This window comes from Camelus bactrianus, chromosome 25 (assembly GCF_048773025.1).
Source record: "Camelus bactrianus isolate YW-2024 breed Bactrian camel chromosome 25, ASM4877302v1, whole genome shotgun sequence".
Classification (NCBI taxonomy): Eukaryota; Metazoa; Chordata; class Mammalia; order Artiodactyla; family Camelidae; genus Camelus; species Camelus bactrianus.
Window position 1 is genome coordinate 22,935,674 of NC_133563.1, and position 16,862 is coordinate 22,952,535.

The following is a 16,862-nucleotide window of genomic DNA, read 5'->3' on the forward strand; positions in this document are numbered from 1 at the left end:
CTGCTTTTTCACTAAAAAATTCTGGTGGGTCTGTTCTCTCTAAAAGCACTTTAGTATACAATGAGGTCTTCCAAAACCTGACTCTGTTTCCTAACCAACCTTTCCTATCCCACTTCTAAAATGAATACTTTACTCTTCTTAGAAAAGTTTACAAAAAGACTGGTCATTAAATATACAAATCTTAAAATGAGCCCCAAAAATCATACATACGCCAAGAATTTACATTTGAGATAATAAAATGAATATAAACTTCATAATTATAGTATCTTTGTAATGCCTGAAAATGTGCAGAAAATTTTAAATATGGAGATTGCAAAAAGGTTTCCTCAAAATAAGCTGAAGTTTAGAAGAATCAGTTAATAAAAGTATCCTCACAGAGGGTAACAGTTAAACTCCACTACTAGAAGTTTTTATCTTATGTGAGAGGCTACCGAACACATTACGGAGTCTTCTGAAAAATAGGACAATGTGACCAAAACAAAATCTGAAAAAGAAAATGCCCAATGCTATGAGTAGGAGACATCATAAAAAGAGAAAAGAGAAGGAAAAGGAGAGGCAAGGGAGCCATGGCAGTAGTCTAGCATTCAGTGAAGGGTACAAGCCAGGCCTAGGGCTAGGTCTGACCTCAGGGTAATGGAAGGCTTGGCCATAACAAGAAGTGTAGGTTGTAGTATTTGTTGAAGTTATTAGCAAGACCTTAGAGAAGATGAAACTGGGAAAGTTTTACATTTAGTTGTCAGTGGTAAGACAGCAAACTGGATTTATACTTGAGAAAAAATGGGAGGAAAGTAGAACCGCAAGGTGTAGTTTAAGTCACTTAACCCTTTGGGCTTTAATTTCATGTCTGTAAAACTGAAAGATGTGGACTCTCATTGTTAACACCTTTTGTGGTTTGAAATATTTAGACTGTCTGAAAGACTACTGAAAGGCTATGAGAACGAAACATGAAATGTGATTATAAGTGCAGTTTATAGATAATAACATGAAAGGGGATACATACTGTATGGATATTTCATACCCATATTTTTGTATCTTTATGAGTAAACACAATTCCTGTCCTTAAGGACCTCAAAATCTATTTGTAAGAATCAGTATTACGGGTAAATAATCTTTTAAAATGTGGATGAGTTTTTCTTTACAAGATGTTAATGTTGTTAAATTTTTAATTCGCATAAAGAAGAAAAGTTGTTTCTATCTGACTGCTTTCCCAAATACCCCAAATACCGAAGTGGCAGGGCCCAACTAATAAAACTTAATGGTATTTACTCAGATTGTTACAAACTCTTTACAGTTATGCCAATGAATTGTAAAGGATGCTCTGGGGATATCTCTGAAATTATAACTAAAAGAGCAATAATGATTATTACGTGTATTACTTTTAGCAAATTAAGCATTTTTTCGAAAGTTTTGTTTTTCTTTAAGGTTTAGATGATAGAAGAAAGGCTTTTTACAAGGAAGTATTTATAATTGACTAAACACTCAAAGCAATACTCAGAAGAGATTAAGTTTAAGGGAACAAAATGAGAATCTTACACTTAATTTTTAAAGATTTACATTAAAATTAAAACATCATATTAATTCCCTAAACAACTGACAGTTTTCTTGGTGGACTAATCCAACCCCATCGCCAGTCATTATCTGTTAGAAATGCAGTCAGTCAAATCAAAACCAAAAAAAAACATTTAAAATCTCTCTGGAGAAAAAGCACTGGATGTAAGTGTGTCCCTTGAGGAACTCATACATTGTGATCCTATGAATGTTTGATTACAACATGAGAAGATATTTCTATGTCATCTTTAAAATAATCCTACCCAATTTAAAGTAAATATAACTAATAAGTTCTTCCTATTAATGTAAAAAGTATACTCATGCTTGTATTTTCCAGAAATGACTGGAAAAAAATAATCCAAAATGTTAAAAATTATTGCTTCTGGTTGAAATAATTATATGCTATTTTTAAGTTTTCTTCTTAATGTGAGTTTGTATTTTTCCAAATCTGAATGAGCATTTTAAAGTTATTCTCGTGCTTGCTTCGGCAGCACATATACTAAAATTGGAATGATACAGAAAAGATTAGCGTGGCCCCTGAGCAAGGATGACATGCAAATTCGTGAAGCGTTAATATTTTTGTAGATACTGACAGGTATATATAGAATAGACAAATAAATTTATACTGTATAGCACAGGGAAATATATAGAAGATCCTGTGGTAGCTCATGGTGAAAAAGAACATGACAATGAACATATGTATGGTCATGTATGACTGAAAAATTGTGCTCTATGCTGGAAATTGACACAACATTGTAAACTGACTATAACTCAATAAGATAAAATTTAAAAATAAATAAATAAAGTTATTCTCATTGAAAGGACACTAATCTTCAAAAATGTAAATTTCATTTGTTTTAACAACAGCGCACCAACCAAAGTACACTTACTTAAATTCTTAAGATATCTAACACTCTGAAAATCTTCCATTGAGAGAAGACTATACAAGGAAAGCCGACAATCCTATTATTACATTTAAAACGTCAAACTCAAATAAAAAACTAAGAATTTTCCCAAACATGTATAAATAATTAAACAACTTAAAGGTTTTTTCTATATACAGTTATTATAGAGATATAAATCACTTCTCTTTAACATATGAATTAAGTTAAACATACGTATGATTAGAGGGGAAAGAAATTTTTTTCTTCATTTTTTTAGAAGTTTTATTATCATTACTTTTTTAACATTTTTTATTGATTTATAATCATTTTACAATGTTGTGTCAAATTCCAGTCTAGAGCACAATTTTTCAGTTATACATGAACATACATATATTCATTGTCACATTTTTTTCTCTGTGAGCTACCATAAGATCTTGTGTATATTTCTCTGTGCTATACAGTATAATCTTGTTTATCTATTCTACAATTTTGAAATCCAGTCTATCCCTTCCCACCCTCTGCCCCCTTGGCAACCACAAGTTTGTATTCTATGTTTATGAGTCTATTTCTGTTTTGTATTTATGCTTTGTTTTTTTGTTTTTGTTTTTTTTAGATTCCACACATGAGCGGTCTCATATGGTATTTTTCTTTCTTTCTGTTTTACTTCACTTAGAATGACATTCTCCAGGAGCATCCATGTTGCTGCAAATGGCGTTATGTTGTTGGTTTTTATGGCTGAGTAGTATTTCACTGTATAAATATACCACTCTTCTTTATCCAGTCATCTGTTCATGGACATTTAGGCTGTTTCCATGTCTTGGCTATTGTAAATAGTGCTGCTATGAACATTGGGGTGCAGGTGTCTTTCTGAAGTAGGGTTCCTTCTGGATATATGCCCAGGAGTGGGATTCCTGGGTCATACGGTAAGTCTATTCCTAGTCTTTTGAGGAATCTCCATACTGTTTTCCACAGTGGCTGCACCAAACTGCATTCCCACCAGCAGTGTAGGAGGGGAGGGGAAAGAAATTATATCCAACCACTTTAACATGTATTTAACAAATCACGTGCAAAGTGTCATGCTATGTGCTAGACACACAGTGGCAAAAGAAGACACAGTCCCTGTCTTTTTAAAACTTTTATTACCGTGAGGGAGACAGCAATAATTAAAAAGTCAAACTATAAAATTAATACTTATACATGGGAAGTATTTGCATACTTGAGTAAAGGAACAACCCTAGGATTTCATGGGCCATTACGACCTGAGGGACCTGACCTAGTGCAGGGAGTCAAGAAAGCATCCTCATAGAAATGATGTTCAAGTTTAGCTCTAAAGTATAAAGGAGTAATTACAAGTAATTAGGTTTTTTTCCTCCAAATTTTAAGGTTTCATCCCTCGAGTTTTTTAGAGCTTTATCTAAATCTAAAATAATTAGTAACCCTGATTATACATAATATTAAAGACAGAAATTTTTTAAAATATTAAAAAAATGAATTCTTATTAAAGGCCAATTTACCTCTTTTAATGGGCTTTATTTTATTTTATGTTTATTTTATTTGTGTTGTTTTTTGTGAAGAGGGTGGTAATTAGGTTATTCTTGGAGGAGGTACTGGGGATTGAACTCAGAACCTCATGCCTGCTAAGCACACGCTCTACCACTTGAGCTATCACCTCCCCTCATTTTACTATCAGAAGTTTAGAAATCAACCAAAAGCCATAAAAATAAAATGCTGTGTTTGGGGCAGGAAAAGGAATGTCACTGATTTTTAAGAGAGACAGAAACAGAAACATTTACCTAAGATTAAGAATTCTATCCAATTAACACAGCAGAACATAGCTACTTGATGAGTTCAGAAAAAGTAACAGAACAGACTGGTGGTTGCCAGGAGCTAGATGGTGGCAAAATGGGTAAGGTGGGTTATAAAATAATAAGTCATGGGGAGGTAATTTATAGCAATGGTGACTACAGATAGTAATACTGTGTTGCATATTTGCAAGTTGCCAAGAGAGCAGATCTTAAAAGTTCTCATCGCAAGAAAAAAAAAAATTTGTTAACTATGTATAATGACAGATGTTAGTCAGACTTACGGTAATGATCATTTTCCAATATATACCAATATGGAGTCATGCTGTACATCTGAAACTAGTATGTCAATTATACCTCAATATGGAAGGAAGGAAGGGAAGGAGGAAGGGAGGAAGGGAAAAGGTAATCATGGGGACAAAGACAAAAGGAAAGAGTTCCTATTCAAAGTATAAAAAAACAGCAGAAGAAAACCACAAAAATGGAGATGGATGTCCCAAGATATCAAGTATTACACATACACAATGACTGCTAATGTGGTAACACTTCTACCCTGTGACCATTCACTGCCATTAAAGATTTTTTTAAGACATGTTGAATTTTTTTTAACTATGAGTGTAATTATGGGCTAGAGGATTCAAGTAAACTCTAAGAGGCTCCTTATTGGTGATATAAATGAATCACATTAATTATGAAATAAATATGCCAAATATAATCATGAAATACATCTTTAAATAGATTTTCAGTTCAGAATGTAAATAACAGTGCTCTTAAAATATAAATACTAACAGCTTCACATTTCAAAAGCAGCATTTAGATTATACAGTATATAATTTAGAAATATAACTTCAAATATTATGTATTATAATCTGCTAAAAATTATCTTCAAAACACAATTTCAAGATCTCAGAAATGTGTGCCTTAATGTTAATTATTGTTGTGAATTGAAAACATAAATGAATATATGATAAGCTTTATTTATACTGCATTTATTCTTTCTGTTCCTACTTGCTACCAGTAGCATCTTATTATAAACTTTCAAATGCATAAGCTCCATCAGATAAGAGATGATGCTGGATTTCTGCTATCTTCTTTTATATAAATATATACTTCTGAGTGGCTGATTCTAAGATTTTTGTCCATGTCAATCCTACCCTTAGTATACATCAATCACAAGGACAAATTATTTAAAATACAATTCAGATCATACGAATCAAGAGCTATGAAATATAAACAGCCAAACTTTGTACAAAGACTATTTATTTAATAAGCATCACTTGAAACAATGAAATATAAAGTGACTTAATCAGGACCTCACTACTACAACTAACCTGAAAACTATTGTTGTTCAAAGATGTTTCTCCGTTAGGGAGCCGAAATCTTCTTATGTGGATTCCTTCCACCCAGATGCATTTCAGTGAGATTAGAAGGCAGAGTTTATTTGTATGCCTTTTTAGAAGAAAACATCTGCCAACTGATGTATAAAGCTGAGCAAGACAATGTCTCTAGGTCTATGTTCTTATTTCTAGTTGGAATGCCTAAAATCTGTTACTTTCCAGCTTTCAAATTTCATTTCATGAAAACAAATTACTACAACAAATGAAAACAAATCTGAGTCTACTATATGTAAGGAAGACAAAAATGATAAAAATTTTAATCCTATTCGAAAAACTATAAATATCCTATTTTATAAAAGAAAGCAGTAGAAATAAAGGAAATGAAGAAGAGGATATAAAAATGAAGATAGTTACCATGTTAGGACTGAGATTTCTTTTATTTTCTCTTATTTTCTAAATTTTTAATAATGTTATATTACACTTTAATCCCAAATCCATTTATTAAAAATTAAAATTTTATGAGATTGAAGGTAACAAATGGGATACACCAAAACATCGCTCTTATTTTCTTTTAAAATAGATTAAATCAATTGAAATGAAGGTTTTATGATTTTTGATAAAAAATGGACTCCTCCATGTGCACTAAAAACTGTTACATAAGCTTTTCTTTAAGTTACAATAGAAATCATATGTAAAATTAAAGGAATAACCTTTAGTAACAATATATTACTTAAAATGTCTTTCCAAAGGTAAATCAAAGAAAAAAGGATGTGAATGAATGGATAATGTAATCCTATATTTTCAAAAATTAGGACTTCTTCCATGTATAATCTGAAATTATTTACTTTAGGATTTATAAAAACAAAATACTACAGCATAAAAAAACTAACCTTACATAGGGTACAGGGTCATTCTGAATCATATTAAGTAGCCATTGCAGTTCTTCATAACTCCTGTCCACTGAAAATCAGGAAATATATTTGTTATTACTTATAACAAATTAAACAACAAGTGACAAACGGAGTTTACATTTAATATCTAGGCTCTGCCTTAGCCAGATTTCCAATCAGAGTCAAAGGCTGTACATTTTTTAATGTAATAGGCCACTTTGCAAATTTTGCAAGTATTGTGCAAACAGGACCAAGAGCATATGTTCTTCTAAGGCTCAAATCAACAGCATATACAACATAAAACAAATTGTAATTTATTAAGAGCCCTAAATTAGAGATGATTAACTCTAAATGGACAAAATGTGTTTAAATAAATTGTTCTTCTAGATGTTTAAATCAAATTATAGAGAGGTTTGATACCTAAAGGTATCTCAATTATATCACACAGGATGGTAAACTGTTTTTGCCCAAGTGGTTTCTTTCATTTAAGACTAAAGAGCAGCTTTAACTTTTCCACATAACATAAAAAACAATTGCAAAATTAGTGTTAAAAATATAATTGACTTTAACAAAATGACTCATTAGCTATTTCCGCTTACCTTTTCAAACAAGTATTGCTTTTCTGATTTGAAAAGCTTTATTTTCAGAATTTTATTTCTAGTATTTTCCATTTTTTCATTTTCTAATGAACTGGATTCATGGTTCACATTTAAACATGTCTCAAATAAATTATACTTATTAATTTAGCATTCTTTTGGAAATCACAATATTAGCATTCTATTTGATTTCAGGAAGTACTTATTTATGAAATCTTTATATTTCTGTGACAGTGAACACCATTCATATACCGTGGCTGGAAATAATGGCATATTTGGTGGATCTCAAGATTTCTAGATTTCATAAATTAGATTACATTTTTTTCTTGCTAAAACACATGAAAAAATATCACTTTTTTCACCAGCACTTTTTAAAAGAAAGAATATTTTAACCGTCAACAAAAAAGAACAAATGACAGTCCTTTTTGAACTTGGGCCAACATATATAATATATACACTGTATCATTCTTGCCATTTTATAATATCTTACTAGTAGCAATATTTTTATTGAAATAAAACAATAAAATAAAACATTTTTTGGCTTTATGTTTTTATCAACTTCACGAAGCCTTGCCTAATCCCTTCCTGAAGCTCTTACTTACGTCTCTTGCTCTACTTTCACAGGTAAAATTTTTGACAGGTGCAAAATGTTTCTTGAATCCTTGCATCATTAGAAATCACCTCCAAATCCTCTATTTTTTAAGATAACACGTAATTAAAGCTACAGAATGATACACTGACTTTTCGGAAAGGCCCAAAACATCTATAATTTTATTGTTTTCCCTCGTTTACTAATTCTTATATGAATTCTACATTTATCAAAAATTCTAAATCAGTGTCAAGAATTTAAAATTAAAAATCTGTATTGCACATATGAAAACTTTAATTAAACAGTAAATGATAAACATTTTCTAAAATAATGAGCATATATTTCTAAAGCATTACCTTTAGTATAATCAACCACTGCTTCCAAAGCTGCTATCCTAATGTCCACAAAGTGGCCATATTCTGCGTAAGATTTAAAAAGAGCTGGATCACTTGGCACATGTCCATTCTTCTGAAGCACTCGTATAGCTCTCAAACAACTAGGAAAATAGTATTTACAGTTAAACACTTTTTTTGTTAAAGCATCTTCAATTACACTGGCTTCCTAGGCATTAGAAATTAACCTGTAACAGTAAATTGAAAAACTGGTATTATTTGAATCCACTTTTTAATTTTTTAACATTCAATTTTTGTAATGGCCATAAGAAACCCTATTAAAAGGAAACAAGTTTCAAAACTTGTTTGGAAATCCAATTTAAAGTATCATTACATTTACTAAAGAAATATACTTCAGAAAAATATATTCAGTATAAAACATAATTTAAAGTATTTTCTCTAAGAGTTTTAGTAATATTTACTTACTAATATATATAGAAAGTTAAAAGTGTTCATAATGTTTGAATCAGTAAATAAACTTTTTTTCAGCAGAAACAAAAATTTCCTAAAAAAATAGAACTTGTTGATAGCCATAAACAAAGAAGTTGAGAGAAGCAAAAAATCTTAAAAGAAGCCTCACTATAGAGGGATGTTTAAACTATATCCAATGGGATAAAAGATTATGCAGGCATCAAATATACTGCTTATGAAAAATTTCTGATGATATGAGGAAGTCTTTATGATTTAAGCAGAATACAAAGACTATAAATAGAATATATTTCAAATAATTTTAAAAGTTATATAGTTACCAGAGCAAAAAAAAAACTTAGAACGTCATTCCCCAAAATACCAATAATTTACCCACAGATTATAGAATCACATAGGATTTAATTTTCTCGTTTTACTTTATTATATTTCCCAATTTTCTGTGAAAATAAATTTATTCTTAATTATTAAAACAAATAACTTAAAAAAATGTAAAGAATCATCATACCTGACAGTGATGGTATGTCTATAACTTGGAAGAAGTTTTTCCATATTCAAAAACCTAGTGATTTCTTCAAGAATGAGTCGCACATCTGGATTTAAGTTATCCAAAGTTCGAACTTCATTATTCACACTGACTGCAGGCGTAACAGAGTTGGCAAGGGCATCAATCATTTCTGCACGATAATAGTTATCTGAAAACTAAGCCAAAAAATAATTACAAAACAACAAAATTCATACTTCTATTCAAAAATTAATAAAAAAAATATGTAACTTTAAAATATAATTTATCTGAAAATATAAGCAAGTTCACAGGTAAATATTCAATTCTGTCCCTGCAGAGAGTCACACGTCAGAGAAAGAAGTGAAAGAGATTTACTAATTATTAATTAGTAATACATTAGTTTACTTAATAAATGTTTACTGTATGTAAGGCATTCTTACAGTAATATAGCCAGATTCCTCTAAAAGGAAAACCACAGTCCACAAATCCTACCGGTAATACAGAGCTTCTAATCAGCAATTCTAGTGCTCTCCTCTCATCTAAAACACAACCAAGGGTCACCAGATATTTGAAGAAAGTATCGACATAAACAGAGACCAGAACAAAGGGGAAAAAGTAACTTGGAGGAAATAAGAGTATGCAAGGAAAAGAAAACCAGTAGAGGAAAAAATTATCATAAATATTGTCTGAGAAATAACCAATATGACTTTCAACAATATAACATATTTTTCAAAGAGAGAAATAGGCAGAGAATAAGAATCAAAATTAAGTTGGAATATGAAATTGAAAAAAAATCTGAAATTTTGAGGAAAAAAAAGATAAAAAACAGGAAGTAAAGCACAAGGAAATTGGAGGGCTCGTGTAGAAGACATAACATACAAATAACAGCAGTTCTAGTAAAAGAAGCAGAGAAAATGGAGAAAACCATACCAAAAAAACCAAAAACCAAAAACCAGAAAAATTCCTAAATCCATACCCTAGTCAATTCCCAGAGAAGCGATTTACTGAAAGCAATCTGGGTGTGGCTTGATTTAAAACTCAGCAAAATCAGATGCTCTAGCCTAGAAATTTGAACATGGAGCAAACACATTAATTAATTCTATCAGCAGTGTAGGAAGTATGTTGTGGCCACACAAACTGCCAGGGGACAGAGGAAGAATTCCTGCCCCCTTTTAACTTTCATCGTGGAGCCAGATTTCATATTGACACAAATACTGTCAGAGTCCCTAAACATCCCCATGTTCAAATACTGGGTAGGAGAAAAAAGTAAGGCACATAAAAACAAACAAAACCAAAGTACTCCACAAGTACCAAATACTGCAGAAGTATTCACTATGGATGAAGTTCTGTTTTCAAATTGTCCTAATGACTAAAAAATTTACCTCTGTAACTTCAATCTTTTCTCTATGGTTTCTGAAGTTTGTTTCACCTCTTAGAAAGGCCATTTGTATTTAGAGATTATTTAAATTAAGTGTACAGTTTTATTCCAAATATTTTTATAGTTTCATTGTTACCTCTGATAACTACTTTGCTAACAAAGCAAGAGCCCATTTACTTAGCTGTTGGTTCTGATCTAAGTATTCAGAGCGCAGGAAGAACTCAAGTACCATGGACTCAACAGTAATTTTACAGTCTAAATATTTCTTTGAAAAGCAAAATATCATTGGTTAGTTTTATAACATTAAGGTATCTTACCTTATTTTTCCTGTTGTCATTGTACTTGATTAAATCTAAAATAAACGTTAAGACTTCTTTGGGACAAAGGTTATGAACATCTCTCAATAAAGCCATTGCAACTGGCATAGTCTACAAAAAAAAATTTTTTTTTTAATTTTCCTTACTACAATTCAATGAAGCATATGTTGAAAAAGGGTTATTCTGGGGCTGACATAAGTATTTGAATGGAGCCATATTCCCCTGACTCCTACCCCCTCCCACTGGAAACATGTCTAAACATTCTAACAAAAGAGAAGAGCCGGGTAGGAAACCAAGAGACAGCTGCATAACTGGATACACTCTGTAGCCCATTTGTCAGAGAAAGTATATGTAATATAAATTTAGTTCTGTGTTTTACAGAGGAAAAGGTGTGGGCTTTAATACTAGATAGACCATTATTCAACTTCTACTCCACTATCTACTAAGATGGATTATTTTAGCTAATTGCCAAGTGCGCAGGAGCCTAGTTTCCTCATATCTGTTTTCAGGATTAAAAGATACAGTAGTGGCTGGAGGCACATGGCAGGCAGTAGAGTTCAATCATCAGTCTAAGAAAACACTGATACTCCAGTACCACCCCATTCTCAGCCTAAGAGAAAATGGTAAATTATCTAAAATCCAGCCTTTCTCAGATTTTCACAGGCAACTTTTCTAAGGAGGTGGAAGCCTCACTCATACAGTGGTAACCTCTACAAATAAAACAAAGCTATTCAAATTCAAGACAGAACTACAAATGAAGAGACATCACAGTCTCCAGTATACAGAGAGGTTTGGACTATCCCCTCTTCTGATTCAAAATCACTACGCCCTCTAAAATGAGGGACAAAAAGTAGCATGGCTCCTTTCTTTCCTTTAACGACCAGAAGCAATGGGATGGTCAGTGTTACAGTAGTCAGTATTAATGCTGTAAGCACTGAGAGAAAGGCTCTTTTCCATAGAAATAGGACTCAAGTTTGATTTAAGCACTAATCTCCCTCTTTTCTGCTGTTAGAGGTGTTATGTGAAAGGTGAACTTGTCTAAAAGTACTGCTTTTCCAATTTTTTGAAGTGCAGCCCACAGTAAGAAATATACTTCTACGCCAACCTAACACACACAAACACATTTAAATATTATGTATATAAACTAAAAACTACAACAAAAAAACCTTGTATCTACCCTAACTTTTTTACATGTGTTGCATTTTTTACATGTGTTTACATGTGTTGCTATTTTCTTTCATTTAAAAAAACAACAAAAGCTTCCAAATTGGTTTCATGATCCCCTCACTGATGGGTCACAACTCCCAACCAGCAAATTGACCTAAGGTATCTGGAACAATGGCACGATGAAGGGGACAGATTCAACAGACACCGAAATCAACTTGCTTCCAGACCATAAAGTAGTGAAATGGCTACAGAGAGCTGAGCCATGTGGTTAAGTACTATCAAATGCTCAGACCCAAAAATTAAATAACAGGATACCTCAGACTTCTTTCATCACACCAGGCTTCCCTCAAACCTGGATCTCCTGAGTCTGTTCTGCTGAAGAAATTCACTTTAAATGCATCATGATATCCACTCTCAGCACGTGCCCCAAAGTTGTGGGGGGCTCCTTTCACTTTCCCCTCCCTCCTATGTAAATCTAACTTTGCTTCACATCCCCCTCAACATCTATCATTTCATTTACTTTTAATCTGCTTTCTACCTGCTTCAGAAAAAGGAATGTTCTTATCTTTTCTAAAATTAACCTCCCAGCTGTGTCCTGCCCACTACTAATAATTACAGAATTTGCTCTATCTTATCGCTTTTATATTTACTTGCTCCCACTTGAGTATTCCATCTTTCTCTGTGCCAAACATGCCAAGAGTCTTCTCTCCCTCTATACAAAACAAAATCGACTAAAATGTCCTTTTCTAAGCCTTGCTTTATGCTTAACATGTTGTCTCCTTTCTCGTGCTCTTCAATACCAAAAACATGAAAGAACAGGCTTCATAAGATTTTTATACTTCAACTTTACTCCTACTTCTAGTTCAATGTAGTTAATCTGATATCTGCCTTCATTATTATTAAATTACTCAAAATATTTTACAAATGATTCCCAAATTACCAAAACTCTAACACCTGCCATTCCCACATCCCTTTCTAAAACAGTGACCCTTCACATCACCACTTTCGAAATTACCATTTATAAAAAACTTTATGTGATAAATATAGTATAAAACACTTCACATGCTTGATATTATTTAATCCTAAAAAAAAAAAAGATTAATTTTACAATTCAGTAAACTAAGGCTTGGAAAGTTAAACTTGTCCTCACACAAACTGTGAGTGAGCAGGAGAGCTGGGACTGAAACTGGAGCTTGTGCCGCATTGTCTCTGACTCAGAAATGCTGTCCACATTCTACAAGGACTGCCAACAGAAGGTCTTAGCCATACCTCCATCCCCCATGTAACCAACCCAAAAGTCAAATTATCCACCTCTTTTTCCTTTAGTATTACCGTAGACAGTGACTTATTTGCACACAGTTCATAAAATCAATGAACAATCAAAACCTTTGGAAAAAAAGAAAAAAACTTTGCATTTTAGAAGCAAGAAGAGAACAAAGATAAAATCATATATAAGAAAGTAAATATACTTATTATTTAAAGAGCCCTCAAGTTAACTGAGATACACAGATTTTGGCATAAAACAATCAGAAGAAAACTAGAAGGTAAACTGTACCTTCTGTAGAAAGTAACTTTGAAAGCTCATGAAGTTGTTTGTTTTCACAATGTTTGGACAAGTTTTACAACAAAACATTCTAGTAAAGAGTGACTTCATGGCTGGTGGTCCTGTCCATGTGCTCACCATTGAATTTGCAATCTGTAAATAATTAGAAAATGAAGTAATTTCCATCACCAGGGTAAAAATATTTTTAAATAAATGAAATAGCTTCCTAAAAGTTATCAATACAACTGGATTTATTTTCAACCACTTCAATTCTCAGGAATACATTTTAGCTTCTTATTATCATTTCTAAGAACATATATAAACTCATATACAAACTTAAAAAGTTCTTACATACATTTGCAACTATTTGCTACAAGTTTAATTTCTAAATGGGAGCATTCTTTTTATGTTTTAAAAAACACATTTGCAAAAGGCTTCTACTCTGAATAAGTCTGTCTTTCTGCATTCAGGAAGATATAGTTCTAACCTTTTAAATTTATCAGATATAGAAACATCATCATGAATTTTAAATAAGGCTTTTGAATCTACTCTAATTGAAAAATAAGCCAAGTCCAGTGCTACCACTCAAGTCTGTAGGAATGCTTTAGAAGAAACTATATCTTGCTACTGATACTTTTAGTGTATATAAAAATCATGTCTGAAAAGAATGAAATTATAATTAACTTTAAATAACATAGTCTATAATTTTATGGATCTGCTAAGAATTTGGCATTCATGAATCACAAAGATCTTTATAGAAGCAATGAAATTATACCTTTAGCGGATGCTTATCAAGGAAAATCATGTTCCCCTCATATGTTAGAGTAGATGTAGGAATTTAACTACTCACTAGCTACCATGAAAGCTAAAACAAATCTAAACGATCATAATCTGCTGAAATGTTGGACAACGGGATTTAGCAGTAAGGAAGGCACGAGTCACTACATGAAAATGAATCGGTTATCAAAATGCTTTTTAAATACCCAGAACCCAGTAGTTCTGGCCGAATTTTTCTCTGCGGTTTCTGGTTTTCATTTGTTCTATCTTCAGTTTGTTTGTTTGTTTTGTTTCATTTTTGCATCTAAAGGAAAAAACTTAGTTTTCTTAATAAATTAACTTTTCTAGCATGTTAAATTATAGAATGGATCGTTTTAAGTTATATCCCCAATATTGATTTCTAAGCCCAAATCAACATGAAATAACCATCAAAGTGGGACAATTAAGAAGAACTGATTTCATGTAGCATTACGTAAAACATCTCTCAAAGCAAGGAATGACTTAAATTCTTTGCTTTAACAATGTGGTTGGCAATTCAATAAAATGGAAGGAATTCTCTTTGGTTTTAAAATCTCACTTTCAGTTTGACAATTATAACATTTCAGTGCATTATTTTCAGGTCAAAACATGTTTCTTTCAAATCAGCCTTGTTAAAAGCATTTGGCAAAATCTGTCAAGAGACCAACTGCCAAGTAAAATTAAAGACTATGGTGAATTTCAATTCATCCTCAGAGGCTTGGTTTTTGTAGTTGTTGTTGTTGAAACATGCAGTAGCCATTTCTTTTTTCTACTATACATAATCATACCTTTGCAAGACAGAAACAGGCTGACATCCTCACTCTGTAGAAACACTGCTCTTGTTCTAGTATGTCCGTGAGGGCAAGCCGAGATGCTGGAGTAGGGAACTTCTCCAAGGCCAAGATGGACTCTTGCTGTGCGACCACATCCCTCTCATAGCGGAGCTGGTACTGCCACATAAAGTCAGCCTGCTCAAACTCCACTTTCCTCAGTACCGACATGTCTGGGTCTATCCTTATCCACAGCAAAGGAGAATCAGCACTGAAAGAAAATATAATTTTCTTATTTACTTTTTCAATTTCATATATTTATAAAATAAAAACAGAGTATTTATTAACCAGATTCTCTTCTCCATGCAGTGCTCAAGAATGCCTGGAGTTTTACTGTATTCATTTTTTTAAAAAATCACATTGACAACTTTCTCATTATGTTCAGTAAGTATTTCAAGTTTCTCACAATGTCTAATCTGTATCAATCTTGCTGAAAAGAACTCCAAGAATAAGACAGTTTTCACAAAAAAATGTCACCTGAAAATATTTATTTGGGGATTTTGATCAGTGATTTTATGATGTAAAGAGGGAAAATGGGACCAAATTTCTTCATTTTACTTCCTAAAGCCTAAAAACTGACAATGGTGGTAGATGCCACCCTTTATTAGAAATCAATCTGTGACTAAGAAACAAATTTATTTCTTATTATTTTACTAAATTAATTTGTTTAGCTGACTTTTAGTATTTTTTTAAATGCTGGACTCATGATCACCTTTATTAAACAGAAAGTTCTGAAATCACAGTGCAGAGGCACAGCACAACTTCCCCTCACGTACTTCTCAAAGTAACAAGCAGTTTTAAAAATCTAGTCTAACACTTTTATCAAAAGAGCCCCACCTGAAATATTAATTCAATTCAACAAATACTACTGGGTGCTTACTATAGGCAAGGAACTTGATATGGAAAAATGATATAAACTCTATATAAACAGCAGTGATATTTGGCAACCAAGCTAGTAAATAATTCAGATGTTTTATAAAAAATACAAAGGCACAATATGGACGGGCAAAATAAAGCCTGAGCTACATTATATTTAAAAATAAAACACTGTCAATCAACAAATATTACCACAAAAAATTTATGATGATATTTAAATTGTTTTTTGCAAACATAGGGAGCATCAAAGAGCCCAGGGGCTTTCGACCAAAGACAAAGAGAACCAGTACCACCTGAGAGCTCACTGGAAATGCAAACTATCAGGACCCACTAGTGAAGTGCTGGATCAGAAACTGAATTTTAAGAAGATTCCCAATGACTAACATGAACTTTAGTTTGAGAAGCACTGCTCTGGAGGCCACCAGGGGAGCAAGAAAGCTGCCTAAGCCAAGGCTATGCCCACCCCACCACCATCCTGCACTTCCTTTGAATTTCACCTGGGCCAGGCTATATTTACGTCTCTCTCTTTGATTAATTATAATTTTAAGTAAGATTTGGTAGGTGTCTATTGCCTTTTAAAAGTTTTAAAAGCACTAATTTCAGGACATTCACATACTTTTAGATGTATAAGACAAATGAGACTGCAGAAAACACTGTATCCTTAAACTTAAGTAACTAACTTACTCCATTGCAGAAAGATCCATGTCAACTTCTTCTCCATTCATCAGTGGAATTTTTTTCTTCTTATTCCTACATTTTAGGAAAAACAAGTTTGCAAATTGTGACATATCCAATTTTGAAAGGAGATAACGAGCAGCTGAAGTTCAAATTAAGAATTTTACATGTTGAAAGATCCTGAGGAGGAAGGGATAACAAAAGGTAATGGAATTTAAACACAACAAATCTGTCTATTTTGAAACTAAAGGGAATGAAGTAAATGATACTAAAATGCCTTCCTGATCGACGTTTAACAAAAATCAGAAATAT

The 16,862-nt window shown here is 32.4% G+C and overlaps 1 protein-coding gene and 1 non-coding gene across 11 annotated transcripts in view; one reads left to right on the forward strand and one right to left on the reverse strand.

Annotated features, from left to right (window-relative positions):
• The window catches only part of TAF2 (TATA-box binding protein associated factor 2), a 94,686-nt gene that overhangs the window by 45,847 nt on the left and 31,977 nt on the right, over positions 1-16,862 (reverse strand). For all 10 annotated transcript variants that reach the window (XR_012502226.1, XR_012502225.1, XR_012502224.1 and 7 more), the window contains 7 exons: positions 16,560-16,625; positions 14,958-15,210; positions 13,387-13,527; positions 10,665-10,775; positions 8,973-9,166; positions 8,003-8,142; positions 6,462-6,531 (listed from right to left, as the gene is read on the reverse strand). Coding sequence is in view for 3 of the 10 variants with exons in the window: in XM_074352975.1 (XP_074209076.1) it covers positions 6,462-6,531; positions 8,003-8,142; positions 8,973-9,166; positions 10,665-10,775; positions 13,387-13,527; positions 14,958-15,210; positions 16,560-16,625 (975 nt within the window). In the remaining 7 variants the exon portion in view is untranslated. The remainder of the gene's footprint in view (positions 1-6,461; positions 6,532-8,002; positions 8,143-8,972; positions 9,167-10,664; positions 10,776-13,386; positions 13,528-14,957; positions 15,211-16,559; positions 16,626-16,862) is intronic.
• On the forward strand, positions 2,024-2,130 carry LOC123613568 (U6 spliceosomal RNA). Its single transcript, XR_006720939.1, has one exon. It is a non-coding gene; the product is annotated as a U6 spliceosomal RNA (small nuclear RNA).